The following is a 21,979-nucleotide window of genomic DNA, read 5'->3' on the forward strand; positions in this document are numbered from 1 at the left end:
CCGCAGAAAGCCTTAAAGCAGCTTACATGAACAAATCACAATATGTAATACAGTAAAACAGACTGAGGCTAGGCTTCCTATACAACTATCTTAGGAAAACAGGTAAAATGTCAATAGGTAATTCTTAATATCAATTAAAAATACTATCTGCAGTCATGGAATACACTAGAGAAATGCCAGACCTTGCTAGGTAGATCTGAGGCATCATTAGAGATGTCAGTGGATATTTTGATTTATAGTGTGCAAGACAATAATTGTAATTATTTACTCCTGATTATGTGTGCGTTAAACTCATGTATGAGTGAGTTTTGATACCAGATTTTGGGTACTGCAATTCACACTGGGTGGGTGATAACTGTGATAATAAAGAAATGGTTTTGAGTGCTTAGGGAGAAAAATAAAATTAAAGTTGGATAAATATATGTAAACTTTGTATATGATAATTTCAGTATAAAGGTGAAAGCACTAATCCTTAGAGAAGGAGTCTAATATATCCAGTGTTATTTATTTTTATCAAATAATATTTCTTATAAGGAAAAAGTCTTTAAAATTTGTGACTAGACAGTGGAGAAAAATAGCTAGCACGACATGTCTAGAAAGGGTTTGTGTTCTTGTTAGGAAAATAACATTATTGACAGAAAGTGTGCCAAGAGAGGCCAAGGAAATATTTTCTAAATGATATTTGGACACCAAGTAGAAACTTCATGAATGATTTATAAAAATTGAATCAGGCAAATGCCTCAGAATATGGGGGGATAACCCTTTACATTGAACCTTGAGATTTTTACTCAAACTGAAGATACCATATATTAAAAGCTGTAATCTTGGTCATCATACAGTTGTATTCAGAACAGGGCGATTCACAGAGCGCAAGACAGTTTTACATGTTGTTGGTAACAAAAATGAGTTATATTGTAAAACCCTTCTGCAACTTACAGTAGAATTTCCTGCCTAACTAAAGAAGAAAATGTTGTTCGATATTAAAGCTACTTATTTCCTCGTTCTGGTTTACAGCATTTACTGTGTGAATATGTTCGTGTAGTGGATGGGAAAGCAAAGACATGACAGACACTGTGTTTAGAAACTCTACTTATAGCTTTTTACTTTATTTTTTTCCCTATAGCCTCCACGCCACCCAGCAGAGTAAATAAACGCAGAGTTTCTCCAAGTGTTGTTTCCACCTGGGAAAAGAGAGGCATCATCATGTCTAACATTACTATTGATCCTGATGTCAAACCTGGCGAGTATGTCATCAAAAGCCTCTTTGCTGAATTTGCTGTTCAAGCTGAAAAGAAAATTGAACTTGTAATGGCTGAACCTTTGGTGAGTCCTTTTTTTTTTTTTTTTTTTTTTTTTTTTTTTTTTTTTTTTTTTTTTTTTTTTTTTTTTTTTTTTTTTTTTTTTTTTTTTTTTTTTTTTTTTTTCTGAAAAAAGAATTTCCCAGATATTGTTGACTTTTCAAAGGGATTACTTCAAGAATAAATAGGCTTCTGGCTTCTGCAAACAAGGTCGCTACCTGGATTATGCTTTGTTTGCTTCCATTAAAACTGTTATGTAGTGGTTACTGGAAACAAGACCTCCTAGTATTCACAAGTTCTGTAAAGTTACAAAAGGAAACAGCGACAGCAAAAAAGAATTTCCCAGATATTGTTGACTTTTCAAAGGGATTACTTCAAGAATAAATAGGCTTCTGGCTTCTGCAAACAAGGTCGCTACCTGGATTATGCTTTGTTTGCTTCCATTAAAACTGTTATGTAGTGGTTACTGGAAACAAGACCTCCTAGTATTCACAAGTTCTGTAAAGTTACAAAAGGAAACAGCGACAGCAAAAAACATTCCTTCTTTAACACTGTGAAATGTGTTTCCTGTTGATGCTTCTTTGAAATAATACTTCGACAATATACTTTCAAGAAAAGATGCATTTGGTTTGCTTTCTAAAGTAGTGACACTAATACCTGGAAGAACATAGTAGCCAACATATGTTGCAGATTAGGCAAAATGCAGAATCCTGGTGAAATCCAGTTTTGAAACTTCAGGAAAAAAATCTATTAAGCAGTCCAAAAGAACACAAAAATGGAGCTAAGCATGTTTTGTGGTATCAGTTATGGAATCTTCTTCAACTGAAACCATTAGTAGATTAAAGGCTGAGGAAAGTGAAACACTTCATACACACCTACATAGGTAAACATGATATATATGTGTATGTGTGTATGTGTACCAGGCAAGCCCACAACTTAAACATAACTTGTCTGTTTCCTTATAGGCATGCAAAAGAGTCAGTACTCAGGAAGGTTTGGTAAGAAAGCACAGAAACATTGCAGGAGAAGGAGCATGCAAATAATGAAGGGTGCATGGCTAAGAAATGAGTGGAGAGCTCTAGGGGTGGTGATGCTGTGGGTGGAAATGCAGAGTTCCACTCAGGGTGCTCTGCGTGCCTACTGCTGTGCATGCTGCTCCCTTGGCCCCTTCTGCTAAACATAAAGGGAGGGTAGTGCTTGGCCAGCACAACATAGACATAATTCAGATGAACTGAAGAGGGCTTTTCCTGCAGACACAGCTAGTTTGGAGTGAAATCTCCTAACTGGAATACTGATAGCAAGGTAAATACAATAGCCCTGGAGCTCACTTGTGCTGAAACACTTTTCCCTAGACCAAATTAAATAAATCCTCTGACAACAATCCCGCGCTGCGTCTCCTTGCCATGCTGGTGACTGTTAGTTAAACTAGTTTTCTTCTAGCTGTTAATTGTACAAAATCGCAACATCTTACCAGATTAAAAATAGTGAAACCCATGAAACTAATGAAATAATGCACTTGTCAGAGAAGAGTGATTCCCAGCTGTGTTGTCTGTTGAGGCTTTATGCACGAAGGCTGCCTTAGTCAGGATCTTTTACTGATAAGATTCTGAAATTGGTATTTTGTGTGTACACAGTAGGTATAAAATTCTTTGAGATAAAATAAGAAATTGTAACTATTACTGGAGTAGGCATTTGTGAAGGTCTTTAACAGTTCTGTCTGTGTTCATTTGCTAAGTTGAATTCCTTTAAACAAAATAACTTTTTAAAGCAATCAAACGTAAATTTACGCATCCACCCACCATTCCTTATTTTATATTGGTGGGAAGGAAGGACTATAGAGAAAACCAGCAATTTAAAAGAGGTGCCAAAAGTTGGGGAAAAGTGAAACAACCTGAGCCTGTATAACACAAAGAGGTAGAAGGGAATCCTTCTCAATGAAAGGAAGTACTATACTACTGAAGTGGTTTTATTTTTGAGTGTGGTATTTGATGTAAATGCTGAATATTCAGTTCTAGTGTATGACATTTAAAAAGAAAGATTAAAGGCTGACTGGGTACAGGAAAGGCACTGACTAAGATCGAAGAAAAGGCTTTAATGGAAGAGAGGAAAGCCCTTTATCATTTTAGTGTGATTTGATTTTGTGGGATGACTTGGCTACAAATAATAATGTGGAGAATATATATATAGTGTTACATAAATCTTTAATGTGTTAGATGAAGCTAGGCTGTTGGATGAAGCTATTGGAGAGAGCTTGGAGCCAGACCAATTAAAGATAGGAGCTAAACACTTTTCAAAACTTGAAGATGAGGATGCCAGTAGGGGAGCAAAAATTAATTAAACATAATAATGAAAGAATAAAATTGTAACTTTAGATCAAGACAGCACCTGGGGGTGAGGGGACAGCACCATTTTGACTAGATGTATGTGTTTCATTAGAAGTAACTGACCTGTGATTTTAAAAAGGTGACTGAATGGTTTCTCTGGCTGTGAATTTGCTTACGATACTCAGTGAGTAAGAAAGTATTTCCTTTCACTGATTTTTAATTAAGAATTCTCTGCTTGCAAAATTTTAATACCACAGAGTTTCCAAAGTTATGGAAAGCATATGCTTAAAATTAATGATTCAAGTAGTGAGCATAACCACAGGAAGGAAGATCATCTGTTTAGTGAGTAAATTAAATTTAAAAATGAAAATACCTTGTTTGGTTGGTTGTTTTTTGTTTTGTTAAATCATTTTTTCTAAACTTTTTGAAGCCTGTTGCCAATGCCAGCAATTCTATTCCATCATGGAGATACTGAACAGTGTTCAGACTGGCACTTTATGCTTGTTGCAAGTCCTGTGTAGGTGCTTTCAAAAGCTTGTCTGAAGGGAGTATAATTTAGCATTTCTTCAGCGTGGTGTTTCTCATATGCTGCCCTGACCCTGGGGCAGGGACGCAGGCGCTGTGCAGCGCTTCGGCCACAGGAGGCAAGGCAGCATCCCTTGTCTGGTTTCCTGAAGCAGCTTCGACGGCTGGAGGCAGGCTCACCTGAGCCCTCTGCTGAGGTGTGCTGACCACCAGAGGACCAGAGGAGGTGCCAGTAAATGCTGGAGAGGTGCCAACGGGTGGTACCTTTTGCCATGGGTGCAGTTGTTTGCATAGCACACACACGTCTGTCTACATCCTTATTTCTGCTGCCTGCCATATGTTGACATTTCTGCTTTATGCAATGGATGCAAACTGCTCTTTGGTTAATTCAGTAGTTTGCTTACTCTTTTTCTTCTTTTTTTCTGATTTTTTTTTTTTTCTTAATTCATTTGTAAAAGACAAATGCAGGCCTATTATTTCTATCTCTTGCTGAAGCTTCAGGAAGCCAGGAAAATAATCTCACATTATTAATTCAGTGAAAGTTTCCAGGCCTTTCCTTTATGCTGTTCAATAGATTTTCATACATCATGTGAGATGAGTGGCGCCATGACAAAGCAGAGTTAGGAGGAGACATTGAAAGAGAATTAATTCTAAAGCCGCATAAGTAATTCAGAGACCTGTGAAGGGTTAAGGAGTATTTGGTTACGTCACATTTTTTTGGTCAGGGTTACATTAACTAGGGTGATACTTACCTTTTAGCAGTAAAGATATTTAATGCTCGGGAAAAGTAATAAAGAGAGGATTATGAACTTGTAAGGTCTTCGTTCTTTCTGATACTAAAAATCTTAAAATTTTATCACCATTTGATGTACAGAGGTGTCTCAGTTAGTACAGAAGTTGGGAAAAAGCTAAGCTTTCAGAACCATCTTAAGAGTTTACTATCTGTTGACATGGACTTCAGCTTCTTCGTCTAGACTTACAGATCATTTCACTTCCCTTTGATTTAATATTCTTTAGCTATTTTAGACACATGCAATGGATATAATAAACCCAGTGTTTGTTCACTTGTATAGTAGCTTTGTAGTACCACAGTGGACACGTGGTGTGTCAGGGCATTGTATCATAAGGACACTTAAGGAACCTGACTTTTACCATCTTCTTACAGGAAAGTCACTTCTCCATCTTCTTGGGAAATAGTTTTATAGTTATTTTCCTTCATCTTATTTAGCAATATATGATGTTTATACAGAGTGGAACATTTCTTGTGTTTCTGCTTTATAGATAAGATTACAATTATTTGTGCCATTTATCTAAAAGCATAGTACAGATAAGTTGAATTTACCTACAGCGGATGTTTCCTTATAAAAAGGGGAGGGAGGAGTTCTAGTTAAAGGCGAATTCTGATTTGCAGATCCTCTCTGGAGCTTTTAGTATATGCTGCAAAACATGAATTCACATAACAGTATTTTGATCAGACTTAACATGTAAAATTATATAAATTTATAAGATTAAAAAGTGTTTGCTAGTATCTGAAACCTCTTCCCCCTTGCTTTTAAATACACCATGAAAGAACTTTGGGTAATCCATCAATTGATGAACATATAGAATTATTGCAGAGTATTAAATGCATTTCCTGAAACCACTTTCTTTTTAAAAATATTTTTATTTAGGTGTACTGGAACATAAATGACTTTTCTTAGACTATTAAGTAGGTTTCTTTGGCTTATAGAAAATGACTTCTGAATTGGTACCTGTATTATTTCAAGTTATATACGTTCAGAGTAGGAAAATGCTTTTTGCCTGGGCAATGTTGAATTCAAGTCTTCAGAGGCTGTAATAATTGTCAAAGATTGTGTCCTTTTGAACACCGAATACAACTGCAGTCATAGCAGAAAATGCCAGAAATTGCCTAGTGTTGTCAAGATGATGATTAGGTTGAGGGGAAATAGTTTGGATCTTAGACTTTGTTCCTGTAATGCCAATTTGTATCTGTTTAACATACAGCCTGTCTGTTGCAGTCTTGCAAGTGTTAAATGCCAAGCAGTATCAACTTTAAAATTTTTTGTCAACAGCCTGACAGCATGGGTGTTGTCTCTTACTAAATTACGAAGTAGTTACTTTGTGTTAAAAAACCTGGCTATCTGTACTGCTGACATCTCCTTTTACATCCCTGACCAGACAAGTTAACAGCTCTTCCAGCTTACTACTTGACTTAATTTCCTCCATAAATGCTCTTTGTTTGCTCAGCAATCTCACGTGAGCTATTAACTTCTTACCTTGAGTACATTTTCTACTTTCCTCATCAAAGATAACATTTTCCATGCATTTATAATAAAGTGAAAAGGAGTTTAAAATTTCTTGAAATAGCAATAAATGCTCATCACATCTTTATATATCTTACTGCTTTGTAGTGTGCCATAAAAGCTGTTACTCTGGCACTTGGCTTGCTGTAAATCATTAATCTTCAGAGCCAGTATCTTGTGTTTTGTGTAACTGTATAATTTGGTACTGTCTAAAGTGACTAGTAAGAATTACTATTACAGTACTAGTAGTTTGTTTTCTTAATGCTTTAATTCTCACTAAATTATTTTGTCAGTTAATTTTGCTTTTAACAGAGCAGTATGTTGTATGGTACTGGTAGCAATGAAATACTGTAATAATTAAATTCTAGTAATACTGCATCTTTTTTGCACCTGACAAAGTTACTTCAAATGTAAAGCAAGTTACTGACATTCTCCTTTTCCTGGACTAGGCTTTCTAGCTATTTTTCACTGCAGTTCAGGGAAAGTGCAGGTTGGAAAAGCATTGAACAATTGTCTCTGCCTTTGTGAAGGCATTTTAAAAGTCATTCTTGTAGCTTAGAATAACTGCCTTACATGAACATGGATATGCTTGTTAATTCAGATGGGAAAGGCTTTCCTTCTGTTTGGCAGCCACTGCGAGCTATCTCTGTTGAGCACGCGGCTGCAGGCCCTGCAGTTTGGGGAGGTGTTTGACATTTTTTGTGTCAGTCTTTAACATTATTGCTATCAAAACAATTTTAGATCTGCATTCTTCAATTATGTGAGTACACTTCACATCTTCAGAAATGATTCTACCTGAAAAATAATGCAGCTATTCACATGACAGGTCATTTTTTTGTTCTGCACTATAACTGAAAAAAAGGGATCTGTCTTTTATAAGTCAGTTGCATTGTGAAATTCATGTTTCTCTTTATGTTTTGTTTTTTTTTTTTTTTTTAAACAGGAAAAGCTCTTGTCCAGATCTCTTCAAAGAGGTGAAGATCTTCAGTTTGATCAGGTAGGACACATGTAATTGAAGGCAGTTTTTATTGGATTAAGGTAGACTGTTGTTGCGGAATAGTGGTTCCACTGTTGCATTAACTTGGAACATCCACATCTGAATCGGCGTCAGAAGATTTATATTTTGAATGTTAGTAAGACTTTATTTTCCAGTGTAGAGTATGATAGTAAGAACTACTAGAATACATCAGTTATTTGAAGGTGGCAGTGAAAGCTGCTGGAGAAAAGATGCTGAAATGTGGTAGGGGACAAAAAGACTCAGTTTATTTCTATTCCTGTGTAATCTCAGCCTATATCACTTATTATTCCAGTGTTTGGGGTACTGCTTTTCTAAGCAAATAGTGTTAATTTCAGTAACATGGCTTTTACTGGGGGCTTTTTGATTCTATGAAGAAGGCATAAGGTAGTTTCAGAATGCTGCTGTTCATTTGCTGAGCATATAGGTCCACTGTGAGGCAATTCTGTTTCACTTAACAGTAAGTGAACTGTACCTGGAATAACAGCTCAATTTATTCATGTTCATTGTCTGTATTTCTCATCCTTTCTTAGCATAGGCATGTGTTTGTCTTGTAACTACTTCCTCACAATGGAGAGAGAGCATTCAGATAAATGCTCATTAATTGTCTGTTCCTGTTCTTAACAGCATCTTACTGTATGAAGTTTAGTGTTCTATCCATATCTTCTGTAACTGGATTTTTGTTTCATGCCTTCCATTACTCCTTGGATATAGGTATTAGACATTGCAGTGAAATCTGTGGACCTGCCCCTACTTTTCGGTTAATAGCCATCTGTGCACCTCTTCTCCCTCCTCCCAAAAGAGAAACAAATAATAGCACATTATATTTGATATGTAATTTTCTTTTCAAAGAAAAACAAAAACAAAGCTACCACCAGAAATCTCACATAACCTTTTAATGTTTTCTAACCTAACCTTCTGTAAGGCCGTTAGCTCCTAAGTTGAAGTTTACTCATAAGCAAGGAAAATGAGCGATAAATTCTTTGGTAGCTACAGTATTTTGTTTTAAAGCTGACCAAAAGCTAAATAAAATTCATAATAGGAATATCTAAAGAAATATGTAAATCAGCAATGTTAATTTTTCTAATTTTGCCCCCCTTACTGTTGCCGTGTTTTTCCTTAGTTAAGGTTGTTTTCTATAAGTCACTAGTATAATCATGTATTAAATTACAAATAGGTTCTAAAAATATGCTGAGTGAAGAAAAAAAAACATATAACTTTTGAAATATTTTGATATAAAAATAAACTTGTTTTTCTAAGAATGTACTTTTAAAAATAATTTGTTTTGATTTTGTGGCTATATATGTGTGTGTATGTTCTTACTTTGTTCTATTTTTAATTGTAATGTACTTTGGGTTCTTCGAGATCTGAATGTAATGATGCTGATTGACTACTTTAGAGAGACAGAGCAGAATGGCTCCCTTGTGGTGACAGGGATTGTGAATTCTGGTATGGAAATTTGAACATTTGGCAAAAGGAGTTAAGTTAACTTTTCTCTGTTCATTGCTGGGTGTATGAAACCCACATTAAGATCAATTCTCCAACAGTGCAGAAGATTGCAGAGTAAAAAGAGATTAGCAAGGTATGGCAGAGAGGAGGATCCAGCAGAGAAGCTAGAGCTGTTGTTGGGCCAACCTTATTCACCTAGAGATCTTTATGAAATTAGAAATTTGAGTATAAAAAGTGGCTTTAGCTTTACTGATACAGTTTCTGAGCTGGTAAGTGTTGTACGTTGTGAATAAAAAGAGTGTGACTGAAACACAGGCAATATTCCAGGAGTAAGAAGGTATATAGTTAACACTCATTCTCTCTCTCAGCTCAGTAAGTGATGAAAAGAGGGGTGGAGGAGAAAGGTTTGTGGTGTTGCCTGTCCCTATAATGAAAAAGTAAAATAGCTGTTTAATGGGGTTGTAAGTTGTTTCTGTTGGAAGCGTAAGCAGACCTAGAGTGCTGCTGTCAGGCTCAGTGTGCAAAATGAATAGTTTTTAATTTTCAAATAGGACAATTCTTTGTCACTGAGGTTTTAATTGGAACACAGATATAAGTTTAGCTAAAAGAGATGGAACTTTGGAAAATAAGAAGGAATTTTTTATGTTGATGCACCTGTAAACTATTTTAGCATTTTAATTTATTCTAGTATGATTTCCCTTTATCATTCTTAGTGCACCAAGAAGCTACTGGACAGGAATTTTTTCGTAGCGCATATATTGCATTTCTTAAAATATTTTTGCTTGTACAGCTTGAAACCAAAATAGCTCCTATTTTTCTTCTTTTATTTCTTGTAGGAATCATACTTGGCAATTTCCTACTCTTGTCCTAAGACACCAAAACTTTATGATCATGCAGAAGTGTATCTTAGCCATCTCAGTGACTGAAAGCAGATGTATCTCTGGAGTTCAGACTTGTTCATGATTGGGCACAACTTGAGCCACGTTTTCAGGATCAGGATTTTGGCCACAGCTGGAATTTGGGCTCTAGCATCTTACTATAATTTTTCATCTCTCTCTCCTGACTTCTCAGTGTATTGTTGGGTATATTGAGTGCAGCAATTAACAATGTGTTATGGCCTTTAAGACTGGAGCATGCTTCGCTGTTTTGTTCCAAGGAATATAAGTATGCGTCATGATGACTAGTGCAGCCCTGTCCTCTTGGGCATTACAGGATCTCTTTGTCTGGATTGCTGCTTCCAACATAGACATAATGTAATGCTAAAATAAAAGGGTTTTCTTATAATTTTATATAAGACAATCTTGAATTTAGTATCGAAGAGGTATGGCAATTATTTTAAATAAAAAGAATAAGCATATAACTTGTGTTCTGCTTACCAGCTACGTAATATGAACAAAGATTTCATCTTTCTGATAATTCTAGTGTCTTCTCATTAGAATGTTAAGGATGTAAAACTTGACAGGAAATAAATAATTATAATGTAAAACTGATTTTTCATCTGAAGAGGAAAATGCTTTATAACATTAGTTTCTGGGTTTAGCACTTCACTAATGACAAAATTTTTAATCCACGTGCTACAGCTTGTTTCTGTGGAAGATGATGTAAATTGCCTAACTGCTGGAATGCTTATGAGTGGTAGTAGTATTAATATACTGTGTAAGCTTGCAGGAAAACCTAAGGAAAAGATTTAGTATAGCTTAAAATGCAGTTTTCTTATTTTTCTTCTACTAATAAGCACATCAATCCAGAAGGAGAGCAGGAGAGTAGAAATGCTTTGTGAGAGCAATGAGTAACTTAAGTGCTCACTTCATCTGTTCCTGTCCTTCTGTGTTTGTGCTTGCTGTATGAACATAGCACTGTGCAATATATTGGATATATCATTATTTTTAGAGATTGAGAACTTGTTATTTTTAGAGAAAGTGAAATTAATGTACTTGCCCTGTGTTTAGGTTATTTGGAATATGGGAATCGACAGTAAATCCTGAAGGCAAAACACATTTTGGATTGCTGTGATTGGTGATAGATCCTTTCTTCATCAAGTTCAGCTTTAGCTTTTATTCTAAGGATTACCTTGATGATTTTATGCTGAATCTAATACCTTTAGATTAGTAACTCATGAGGAGAGTTCGTTCTTCCTGCTTTCTGAGTAATTTTCCCCCCCCCAGATATATTAATGCTTTTAGCTTGTGATTTCTTCTCATGGCTGGAATGAGGTCAACAGAGATGTCAGAGTGCCCCAAGCTGGTGCAAGCAGCACATGAAATCTCAATGAAGATTTTTCAAAGCTTTATCAATACAAATGAGTCTTTCAAGTTCTGTTTTCCAGTGCTTCCTCTTACTGAAGGATAGTAGTTTTAATAGCCCACAAGTGTCAAATTTTCTCGTAGTTTTTCTTTCATCTTCTCCTCTCCCTCTTAAGTTTTCACTATTTTTTTTTTCCAACGAAGTTTGTCAGAAAATTTTCGTGAACAACATCTTAATTTGTACATCACAGAATTCTAAAGGAACGTGTAACTTTAGAATCGTAGAATTGTACATGTAGCTTTGGGAAAAAAAACCCATGTAACTTTAGAATCATGGCAAGATTCAGAGACATCCTAGTATGTCTGCTGGTTTGGGGTTTTTTTCTGTCAGTGGCTTTATATGGGTTATTTCTATAAATTTAGCATTCCGTGATCCCTGTAAGCTTTGGAACGCGTTGCTTAAATTTATTATAGTAATTGACTTGGTGCGTCATATTTATAGTAATTGCCCTATGTGGAAATGATACATAAAGTTGCCACTTTGTAACATTATATGATACATGATTTTTAGCATTAAAGCCCAATTTGAAAAAAAGATTATAATTCTGGGATTTTTAGATTGCTTTGTCATGCTAAAGTATTTTTCTTACTTTTTTTCAGTTGATAAGCTCTATGAGCTCAGTAGCAGAGCACTGTCTCCCTTCCTTATTACGCACCTTGTTTGACTGGTACAGGCGTCAAAATGGAACAGAAGATGAATCTTATGAATATAGACCTCGGTCTAGCACAAAATCGAAGGGGTAAGGGTTTTCCTTGAAAAGTGTGTTTGATTTTTGTGTGCTTTCTTGTAAGAAAATGGGTACTTGGTGCTTTTTTGACAAGTATTTTGTATTTGGATCTGTTAGTACCTAAATCTGTGTAGAAAGAGTATGGGCTTCTTTGAGGTAGTGTATTTAGCTTGCATAGATGATATGTATGAAGTGACTTAATTATTTTGGGGTTAATGTACAGAAGGAGGTTGAATGCTGGTAATTTCAACCTCGTCTTTCCCTTTTTGAATTGTTTTGGTTGTTGGCAGGTCCTTTCAGGAAGGGGCAAGATGTCAGTGGTGCACCAAACCCCAAAGAACTTCCTTTTATATGCATGTGCAGCAATGATTGCATGAAAGACATGTATACCACTTCTCTGCAGTACTTGTGTTCAGTCTTGTGTATGATATGTGTGTTCTTGATTTCTTACTTTAGGGATGACCAACAACGTGAAAGAGATTATCTACTTGAAAGGAGGGACTTAGCTGTAGATTTCATTTTTTGTTTAGTTTTAATAGAGGTTCTAAAACAGGTAAGCTCCTTTGCTTTGGCAAACTTCTTTTAATCTTTTGCTTCTAATGTCAGTTTTGATCATATCCTTTAAATTTTTATATTAAAACTAGAGCGTATGTATGATGAGCATATGCAAGGCTGTAATTACACTCTCAGTTACATAAAGTCTTCGACCTCTCCTGCCTTTTCTTTATATGCCTGCATTATCTCAGTTGACATGTCTTGGTCCACTAAGTCAAATCTGATGTACTGCAAAAAGCAAAACTGTAAAAAATAACATTTTACTTATGTTCAGTACCTTTTGTCTACTTAAACATTTTTGAAATACAGTATAAAATCACTGAATGACAGGATTAAAATATCACTTTTTTAAAAGAAATAGAAAGGGTATGTACTTACAGTGTAGTGCTAGATGTCATGCTACATGTTAATGCAAAATTCTCATTGGTGTATGGACAAGAGGATAGAGTTTGGCTTCAAATAGCAGCATTCTTTCCTCACATTTTTTTGAGAGGAGAAAAAGTACTGTAGGAAACAGTTTGAAACATGAAGCAGGCAAGCAAATTTCATGTTTCAAATACTTCAGTAGTTTGTCTTACATGTATGGATACAGGAAAATCAAATGGATTTCTGTAGTAAGTAAAGCAAGGACTGTGGTTTAGTTTGCAAATAATTTTTGGGAGAGTGATGTTTACGTGGTTGTGTATGACATGTTTGTGACATAGGGAAAAAAGAAAAGCTGCCTATCCTTCTCCAAGACAAAGTGATATTCCTATACTACGTGAACATAGATGCAGAGAACACTATTAAAACTATCAAACTCTTATGTGTTAGTATTTTACAGAAAATGTTTATCTCATGCTCTCTCCCTGCCTAAATCTTATCAGTGCAAAAGAAAAAGGGAAATGTAATAGGTTGTTTAGTATTGGAGGGTTGTATGGATAGCTTCTGTATTTTGAACTGGTGCTAGTTTTTCTGTTGAGTACAGTACATGTTGCCAGTGATTCATGTGCCAGGAGAGGTGCCAGAGTTTTGGTTCTGAAGAGTCTGTGGTGACTCCTCTAATGGTGATAAGCCTCTCATGCCTGTACTCCAGGCAAGATAGGTATTTTTCTGATAAGGGTATTTTTCTCTGCTAAAGACCTGCAGTGGGCCACTAAACAGAGATAAACCAAGTAAGAGAATCCTTCAGTCAATTTAGTATTAAAAGTTATCTTAAGGAGGGTTCTGCCTCTAATTCGAGTCTGCAATGAAGCAGCCAACGTGCAGAAAGGATGGCTTTTTATCAGTAAACATATTTGCATTCAAATTACATTCATCATCCTGGGAACCCTATCATTATTTAATTCTTTGAAATTGGTTTTAGTGGGTGCAAAAGGTATGATCCAGCCCTTTCTGTAAAATGCACAGAGCAACTAGAGAGTGTGACACATACAACCTATGTAGGAACAAAAATCTTTTGCTTAAATAACTACATATTACTCATTGTATGAATATGCATGTGAATAGCTAGTTCCAGTAACTGGAATTTCTTGGACAAATAGCTTTCTTGATTCAGAAGTGTATGAAATTCTCAGTCAGAAAATGCTTCATTTTCTGCAGACAAGACAGTAATCGTCTAACGTATTTTAGTGAAAATCTTAATCATTCTTTAAGCAATAATGTTTGCTAGAGTTATCCTAGTCCCTACATAAATTGCTCTGAAAATTTAAAGATATCATGACTTCATAATTTTATATACTGCTTTTTTAAAAAATACATTTAATTTTTAAGCAAATATTTTCTTTTAAACCTGAGAAAAGTGGTGATGTCAAAGAGAACATCAGTAAAAAAGAGCTCTCTAATCAATGCTTGGTTTTGGTTTCTCACCAAATTATTACTTATTGCTAGGAAGGGTTTTATATGTTTTGGCTGCTTTCATCTGCAGAAAGTCTAAAATGGAGATGATCATCTCTTCTGCCTTCTTATTTTTTGGTTTTGTCTTCCTTTATATTGAGATGAACTGTGTTTTGAGATTGAATCTGTAATAGTAACACCTCACAAGGCAGAAAGTGTAGAAAGATGCATAGTTAACCTAGTCTGGTAAATTTAGATGTCATATTCATAGTGTTTACATGATTGTTGCTTATTATTAATTTAAACCATAAAAGCCAGTATGCAGAATAATTTAAGAGAATTTCGGTGCAGCTCCCCTTAAGCGTTCATACATTGCAGAATTAACTTGATACCATATGCCAACAAAGGATGTGTCCTGTGACACTTGTGGGAGAGATTTTTACATGGCGTTGCAGAGTACTGTTTATTTACTTCATACATACATATGTGTGTATATATACATGCGTAGTTACATACTTAAAAATGTATCTGCATTTCAGATACCTGTTCATCCAGTGCCAGATCCTTTAGTACATGAAGTTCTAAACTTGGCTTTTAAGCACTTTAAACATAAGGAAGGGTAAGTTTCACTTGTGTACTTCAAAATATTTTGTGTTATACCAGCCTGTGCTTGATTGCTGTGATTGTTCTCCTTTACTTCACATGTAACATGTTGCTGATAATACTCTAAACAAACACTGATTGATGTCTTTAAACTGAAAACGTATCTTGAGAGAACACAGCTGTGTTTCAGGGAATTGTAAAATCGTAGAATCATAGAATGGTTTGGGTTGGAAAAGACCTTAAGATCATCTAGTTCCAACCCCCCTGCCGTGGGCAGGGACACCTCACACTAGACCATGTTGCCCAAGGCTCTTTCCAACCTGGCCTAGAACACCGCCAAGGATGGAGCATTCGCAACTTCCTTGGGCAACCCATTCCAGTGCCTCACCACCCTCACTGGAAAGAATTTCTTCCTCCTATCTAACCTAAACCCACTACCCTCTTTAGTCCTTCTGATTGGGTGGCCTGTAGCAGACCCTCACAGTAATGTCCCCCATCGCAGTTCTCTCTTTGACCTTGACCCTCAAGCTGTCAGTTGGCCCATCACCCGTCCCCAATAAGAGTCTCCAGCCGACCATTGACATAAATAACTACACCCCCTCCCCATGTGCCCGCCTGTCTTTCCTAAAGACCCTACAACCTTGCATTCCAACACTCCTTTCATAGAAGCCTTCCCACCATGTTTCTGTGATGCCAGTATCATGTTTAATATAATGCTGAGTTTATTTTGCTGAGAATATACAGAATGATGTGCGTAGCCAGCCAGAGTAAGAAAAGTCAGAGTCTGGATAACTGTAGTAAACTTCCTATACAGAATGTGTCTCTTATGTCCAGGCAGTGAAACTGTATCACTTTAAATGTTACCCATGCATTTTATGCTTGACTTTTATTGTTTTTGTAGTAGTAATCTGCCTTGCTAGGGAACAACCTTTTTGTTTGTAATTGAGAACACGCTTGAGGGTTAGAAGAAGAAAGTTGTATTAACACTTTTTTTTCTTTTTAATATCTTTAGGTATTCAGGAACCAACACTGGGAATGTGCATATTATTGCAGACCTATATGCAGAAGTGACAGGGGTTCTTGCTCAATCAAAGTAAGTTCAGTCTCCAATTCTTCTTGTGTTTCAGAAAAAAATCACTCCAGGTTTAAAGACTATTGAATATAGCAGCATTTATTAAGGACCGCAGTAACTAATCCCTTAAGTGCCAAATGTAGTCAGGTGTAGCTTGGCATACCTGTTTCATCTTCTAGCACAATAAACTTGAACAAATAAAGAAATAATCTTCATACAGCACTGAATTGCTTTGCTGTCAACTTACAGATGCAGGGAAAGGAGGCCTGGTATCAGAAAGTTGTTGTAAAGTTAATGAGTTTATTCTCACGTGCTGTTCATCGGAGGCACTCTGCTTAGGTTTTAAGTGTCAGGGTTCATCTTGCCTGTGTTTCTTTTACTGTAGATGCTATTACCATTAACAGATTAAAAAAATCATTTTAAAATTATAGATACCATAAAAAAGTAACTAAGAATGTAAATAATTGACATCTATATCCCTTGTTCAGATTCCAAGCTGTTAGGAAGAAGTTTGTCACTGAATTAAAGGAACTGCGACAAAAAGAACAGAGTCCTCATGTAGTACAAAGTATCATCAGTTTGATAATGGGAATGAAGTTTTTCCGAGTAAAGATGTATCCCGTGGAGGATTTTGAAGCATCATTTCAGTTCATGCAGGTAAATGAGTATTACAGAAAAATGAAATGAGCATAACTTTCAATGTTTGTCATGAAGCTAGAATGATGTTTGCTGTGATCAGTTGCTCACTCTACCTGTGTGTCATCCTTCATCCTTTTCTGTTTAGTTTGTAAGCTTTCAGAGGTGTGAATCATTTCTTTCTCTGCAGTTTGTGAGTACCTAGCATGAGAACCTGTTCTCTCTTGTCTCAGTAATGTGGCAAACCTGTAATATATGAATTTTTTCAAGACTAAATGCAAATGGGTAGCAATCAAATAATTTTCTTTCTGTATGAAAACAGTGGATTAAAGAAAAAAGTTACTAGATATATTTTTTTAACAGCTGAGATGCCAAGAAACACTTGCCTTTAAAAAACAATTTAGTTAATTTTCAGAGATACTTAAAATCTATTTTTTTGCATCTCTTGATTGTGGAAGTGTTGCAACGTGGTCATAAATTTTATTAGAGCTGTTTGGTAGTCATTGATATTGATCTCAATCCTGAAAACCTAACATACGCATAGGTGCTTTAGGTTGTGTCCAGAGTGCTCAGTCTGGTATAGTGGAGTGTGCAAACACTTGTATGGGTTATGTATGTCTCTGCGAAATTTTCTTGGCATCACAGTCAGCTTGAAAATGAAAAAAAAAGTATATAAAAAAACCCCAACTATTTTCTAATGATTTCAATAGAGATAAGCATTTATTTTCTAAAACTTAAGAATAATCCGAGGAAAAATGTGCATATTGATATTCTTTTATATTCTGAGAACTCTTTTTATTCTGAGTAGGAAGTAAATAGCTATCTGCTATTACAAATGCTCTTCCAATTTCTTTTTAATTGCTGGGGAAGCGGGTTTTAAAGTTTCTAATGCTTTGTAAAGTTGATATTGTCAAGGAATATGAGACTCATTTAAACACGCTGCATGTTTTAAATTCATACTGGCAATTAATCTGATACTGCTGGTGGGTTTTATGACATAGTGACACTTGTCTTCATTTTTCTAAGTATTTTTCTGATGCTTCCTTACTAAGGAATGTGCTCAGTACTTCCTGGAAGTAAAAGATAAAGATATAAAACATGCACTTGCTGGTTTGTTTGTGGAAATTCTCATCCCTGTGGCTGCTGTAAGTATTTTTACTTTTTATGTTGGTTCACCCCCCTCCCCCACTATGCTCCTCACATTTACTTAGGCTCTCATTGTTAGAATTGCTTCCCTTAAGTCTCACAATGTTACATTTTTACAGATTCAAAAAGACTATTAAGTAAATTACAAGCACCTACATAATTTTTACGAGAGAAATGCGAGTGTGATTTGTGTATTATCTAGTTTACCATCTTTTTTTCAGAACTTCTTAAAATTGTCTGTTTTCTAGACCCTTTTGTCACCAGAGCACTGTGTAATCTTATACTTGCTCTAAAAATCTGAAATTTCTTTGGTTTAATATTTGTTCCCTCAAGTGCTCTGTTGAATTTTTTTAATAGCTGAAAGCTGTTAAGTTCTTTCTAGAATAAACTGAGATGTGTACCATTTTTACAGTCCAATAGGGAGAATGTGAATTCCCATGCAAGAAGGAAGAATGTAGGGTTTGGATAATTAAACAAAAATTATAGAAGTGAGTGTTCACTAGATGTAATCCTTCAAGTGGAAGAAGAGTCAGTCATCTCCCGATTGTATTTTAAGTCTAAAACCAGCAGCTGTGAACAAGAAAAAACCTCAATATTACCACAGTGGTGTGTGTACAGTGCTTGTAGTGCCGCTTGTAAGAGCGCTTTCAGTCGGGACAGGTTCTTCCCCTTCTGCCTAGGTCTTTTTGCTCAGTTGTGTACAGTTTGGTCAATCCAAAAAGGTATTAACAAATGCTAGGCCACAGTGTGTTTAGCACACTGCCCCGAAAAATGGCAGGTGAGGGCTCTATGTTATGACATAGGGCATATTTTGCTGTATATGGAGAACTGGGACAAAACAGGATCTACAAAGGCTAGCAAGCCAGCTGGGGATCCCATCTAAGCAAGCTTGTAGGAAAAGAAAGGTAAATCTCTCTGAATTTCCTTCACTGGCTCAACCTTGGGTTCTTTTTTGAAAAATACTAGAAAGGAGAGAACCTTTCTTCTTAAGACACCACCACAAGGAGATAGTGTTACTAATAGCTGTTTATTGACTGAAGTCTTGATCTTAGCTGGGCATACTTACACTCTTCTAGAGAAGAATTCCTTGTCTTGTTAAAAAGTGAATGCACTTGTTTTGAACAAAGTAAAAAGTGAAAGTACTTAGCATTTAGGTAAACACAAATGTTAGCTTGCAAAATCATAATTTTAAATATAGTGAAAACTGCATGCATAGTAATGAGGTAGAAGCAGCATTTCGGAATTGGGATATCAGGTGGTAGCTGCGGAGGCACACACACTGGCTGTGCAGAGCATGTGTGGGGTTCTGTGGGTTGCTTCCTACAAGCATAGCCTGAATCAGCTCCTTAAATGGTTGGTGAGGGAGGCTTGCTCGCTCTTTCTAGCTTGTTTTGTTTCTAATTGTTTCATACAAATGGAGCTTTTTAAATAGAAGCACATAGTCCATCCCAGATTGAGATGCAGTTGAGAGGTTTTCTTGGAAGATGTGAGACGACTTTGGATCTTTTTGAAGCAGATGAAGGAACTGAATCTAGTTTTCTGCATCTTGGATAGAGAAAATGGCTTAAGTGAGGAAGCTCTTGGGTTTTGGCATTGTGACTTCTTTACCGTTACTCGCTTGCTTAGTTATTCAGGCATTTAAAAAAAATATGACCTGATTTGGACCCTGCAGATATGACGGATGACAGCGTATTTTACAGCAGGGAAGTTGAGGCTGGTCTTTAAGACCATGGTTATATCCCAAAGCAACAGGGTGGTGCTGGCAACATCTGGCTAGTTTCCTACGTGGAGCTAGCTTAAGAATAGCAAAAGAGAAAGAATTTGGGGGTATGTAGGAAGTGATTTAAAACATAACTACCTTCTCAGTTCTTTCCTTTTGGACTGTACACATTACAGAGATATTATATACTATTTTTTATGCTTCCCCTTCATGAATTTTTTCAGAGTGTTCTTAGACATGACATATCTTTTAACAGCTTCTAACAAAAAATTACCTTGTGTTGTAGGAAAAAAAATATGAGTGTAGAGGATCTCTTCCTGAAAAGCCAACCCCCTCTCCAAACATCCCACCCCTACATCCCAATTTGATAAATAAAGCAGAAAGAGAGTATAAAATAGTAGGTTAAGAATAATCATAGAATCATACAATGGTTAGGATTGGAAAGGACTTTAAGATCATCTAGTTCAACCCCCCTGCCATGGGCAGGGACACCTCACCCTAGACCATGTCACCCAAGGCTCTTTCCAACCAGCCTGGCCTTGAATACTGCCGGGGATGGAGCATTTACCACTTCTTTGGGCAACCTAAATTAGGTTTCATTAGGATGTTTAAATGGATCATCACAGGTATCCAGAGAGAAGCCTAAGAGACTTGCAGAGGTTTTGATAAAAAAGGTAGCTGACTGGTTTGTGGAAGGGAAACTGTTCTGTAATGCAAGGACAGAGTGGGTTAAAAGGTGTAGGGCTCCATGTATCTGTTTCATTAATTCTAAAAGCCAAACCTTATATGGTTGACTGGCTGGTAACACTGTGTGTCATTTCCTCAGTTTCCAGTTTTCAGAACTGGAGGCACATTGAAGAGGGGAAGAGTGAACGATTTATTATAAGGGTTTTTTGTTTGTTTTTTATATATGAAATTATGTTTGTAAAGAGTTTCAGTATAGTTATTATTTGTTAGTTGGTGGCAAATTTTCTTCATTAAGTATGGCATACGGGTCATACAACAGGGATTTTTTTTGTGGGTTTGGGGTTTTGTTGTGGGGTTTTTGTAACTGTATGGTTGTAGTGTATGACATGATTTCTTATGCTTTTATTTATATTTCAGATAAATACACTCAAATACTTATCTAATATAAGATTAACTTTTGAATGTTCTTGAACTCGTGAACATCTTAATGTATATTTAAATTGCCTACAGTATAAGCTTTTAAACCCATTTATGTGTATATTTTTTTAATAGGCTGTTAAAAACGAAGTCAATGTGCCATGTTTGAAAAATTTTGTGGAGATGCTTTATCAGACTACCTTTGAATTGAGTTCAAGAAAGAAGCATTCACTGGTATTTTAAAGAAATATTTAAACTTCTCTATTTTGCATATCTTAGACTTTCAATCTAGTACCTTATGTGAGGAAAAACTAACAGCTGTATTAATTTAAATCTTAACTCCTCAGTTCAAGTATAATTAAATTCGCACTGCATATGTGCATTTGCTCTAATTTTGATTTGTTTGTGCAAGATACATGCTCTGTTTCCTCACTTTGGGGTTGTCTTCAAATCAATGCTTGGTTTTGATAATTTTAGTGGGTTTTAGCACAGTTATTTAACCTAATGTCTTTCCTAGAAAGAATTTGAATTGAGGGAGTCTGGTGTTTAAATTATGTTTAGTTAAAAGTGTCAGACAAGACTTTTCCAGCCTGGCAGCAGCCTGTTAATAGCCCTGCTCTGCCTGTTTTCTCCTTCCCTCATATGCTTTTTTTTTTCCTTTCTCCAGTATTTTTTATTGCCTCTCTTGGGTATAAATCTGTGGGTTGTTTTTTCCCTAAGACTGCATCTTAGCTTGTCCCCTAAAACTGTATCTTAGCCAGGCTTTACGTCTCTTATTAATGCAGTATTTGGTAATTCTTGATGACCATGGCAACCATGTTTGAAGTTGATGCACTTCAATTTGCTGGAAATGCGGAGCTAAATTTTGCATTACAGTTGACATATTCAGTAACACAAGTGAATTTAAAATGATTTATTCTCACTTTGATGTTAGGGCTGAGCTTTACTTTCTGGTATTCTGAATATATAAACCATATGTCATTGGACATGGTTAAACTTATGTAAGAATAACATGAAGTAGTTGATGTTGGCATTCACAATGTCATTGTATTTATGAAATCTGAAGCATTGTTACATCAAGATTACAATTTACATATTTATCTTCATTCTTTAATTTTGCTCCATAACAAGATGACCTGCAGTCAGATTTGGTATTAAATCACCATTGCGTATGCTGTTAAAAGTATGTGGTGTTTAAACAAATCTTATGAAAGCAAAGTCATGCTAGTCTGTGTATTCAAAGAGTTTATTAAATTATGCTTCATTCCTTCCAAAAAGTGGACTTCGAGTACAAGTAACATTTCTGACAACCTAAAGTCTGCCTAAAGTTTTTATTGAGTTGATTATGTTTTTTCCTGAATATTCATCTTACAGGCGGGTCTT

At 35.9% G+C, this 21,979-nt stretch overlaps 1 protein-coding gene across 1 annotated transcript in view; it reads left to right on the plus strand.

Moving 5' to 3' along the window:
- The first annotated feature begins 1,129 nt into the window (after positions 1-1,129).
- Positions 1,130-21,979, plus strand: part of FRYL (FRY-like) — a 95,469-nt gene continuing 74,619 nt past the window's right edge. Inside the window, exons 1-9 of the mRNA XM_010009986.1 lie at positions 1,130-1,323; positions 7,394-7,447; positions 11,818-11,957; positions 12,402-12,498; positions 14,855-14,934; positions 15,931-16,011; positions 16,479-16,647; positions 17,679-17,771; positions 20,732-20,830. Of these exons, the coding sequence (XP_010008288.1) occupies positions 1,204-1,323; positions 7,394-7,447; positions 11,818-11,957; positions 12,402-12,498; positions 14,855-14,934; positions 15,931-16,011; positions 16,479-16,647; positions 17,679-17,771; positions 20,732-20,830 (933 nt within the window). The 5' untranslated portion in view covers positions 1,130-1,203. The remainder of the gene's footprint in view (positions 1,324-7,393; positions 7,448-11,817; positions 11,958-12,401; positions 12,499-14,854; positions 14,935-15,930; positions 16,012-16,478; positions 16,648-17,678; positions 17,772-20,731; positions 20,831-21,979) is intronic.

This window comes from Nestor notabilis, unplaced genomic scaffold (assembly GCF_000696875.1).
Source record: "Nestor notabilis isolate BGI_N333 unplaced genomic scaffold, ASM69687v1 scaffold8782, whole genome shotgun sequence".
Taxonomy (NCBI): domain Eukaryota; kingdom Metazoa; phylum Chordata; class Aves; order Psittaciformes; family Psittacidae; genus Nestor; species Nestor notabilis.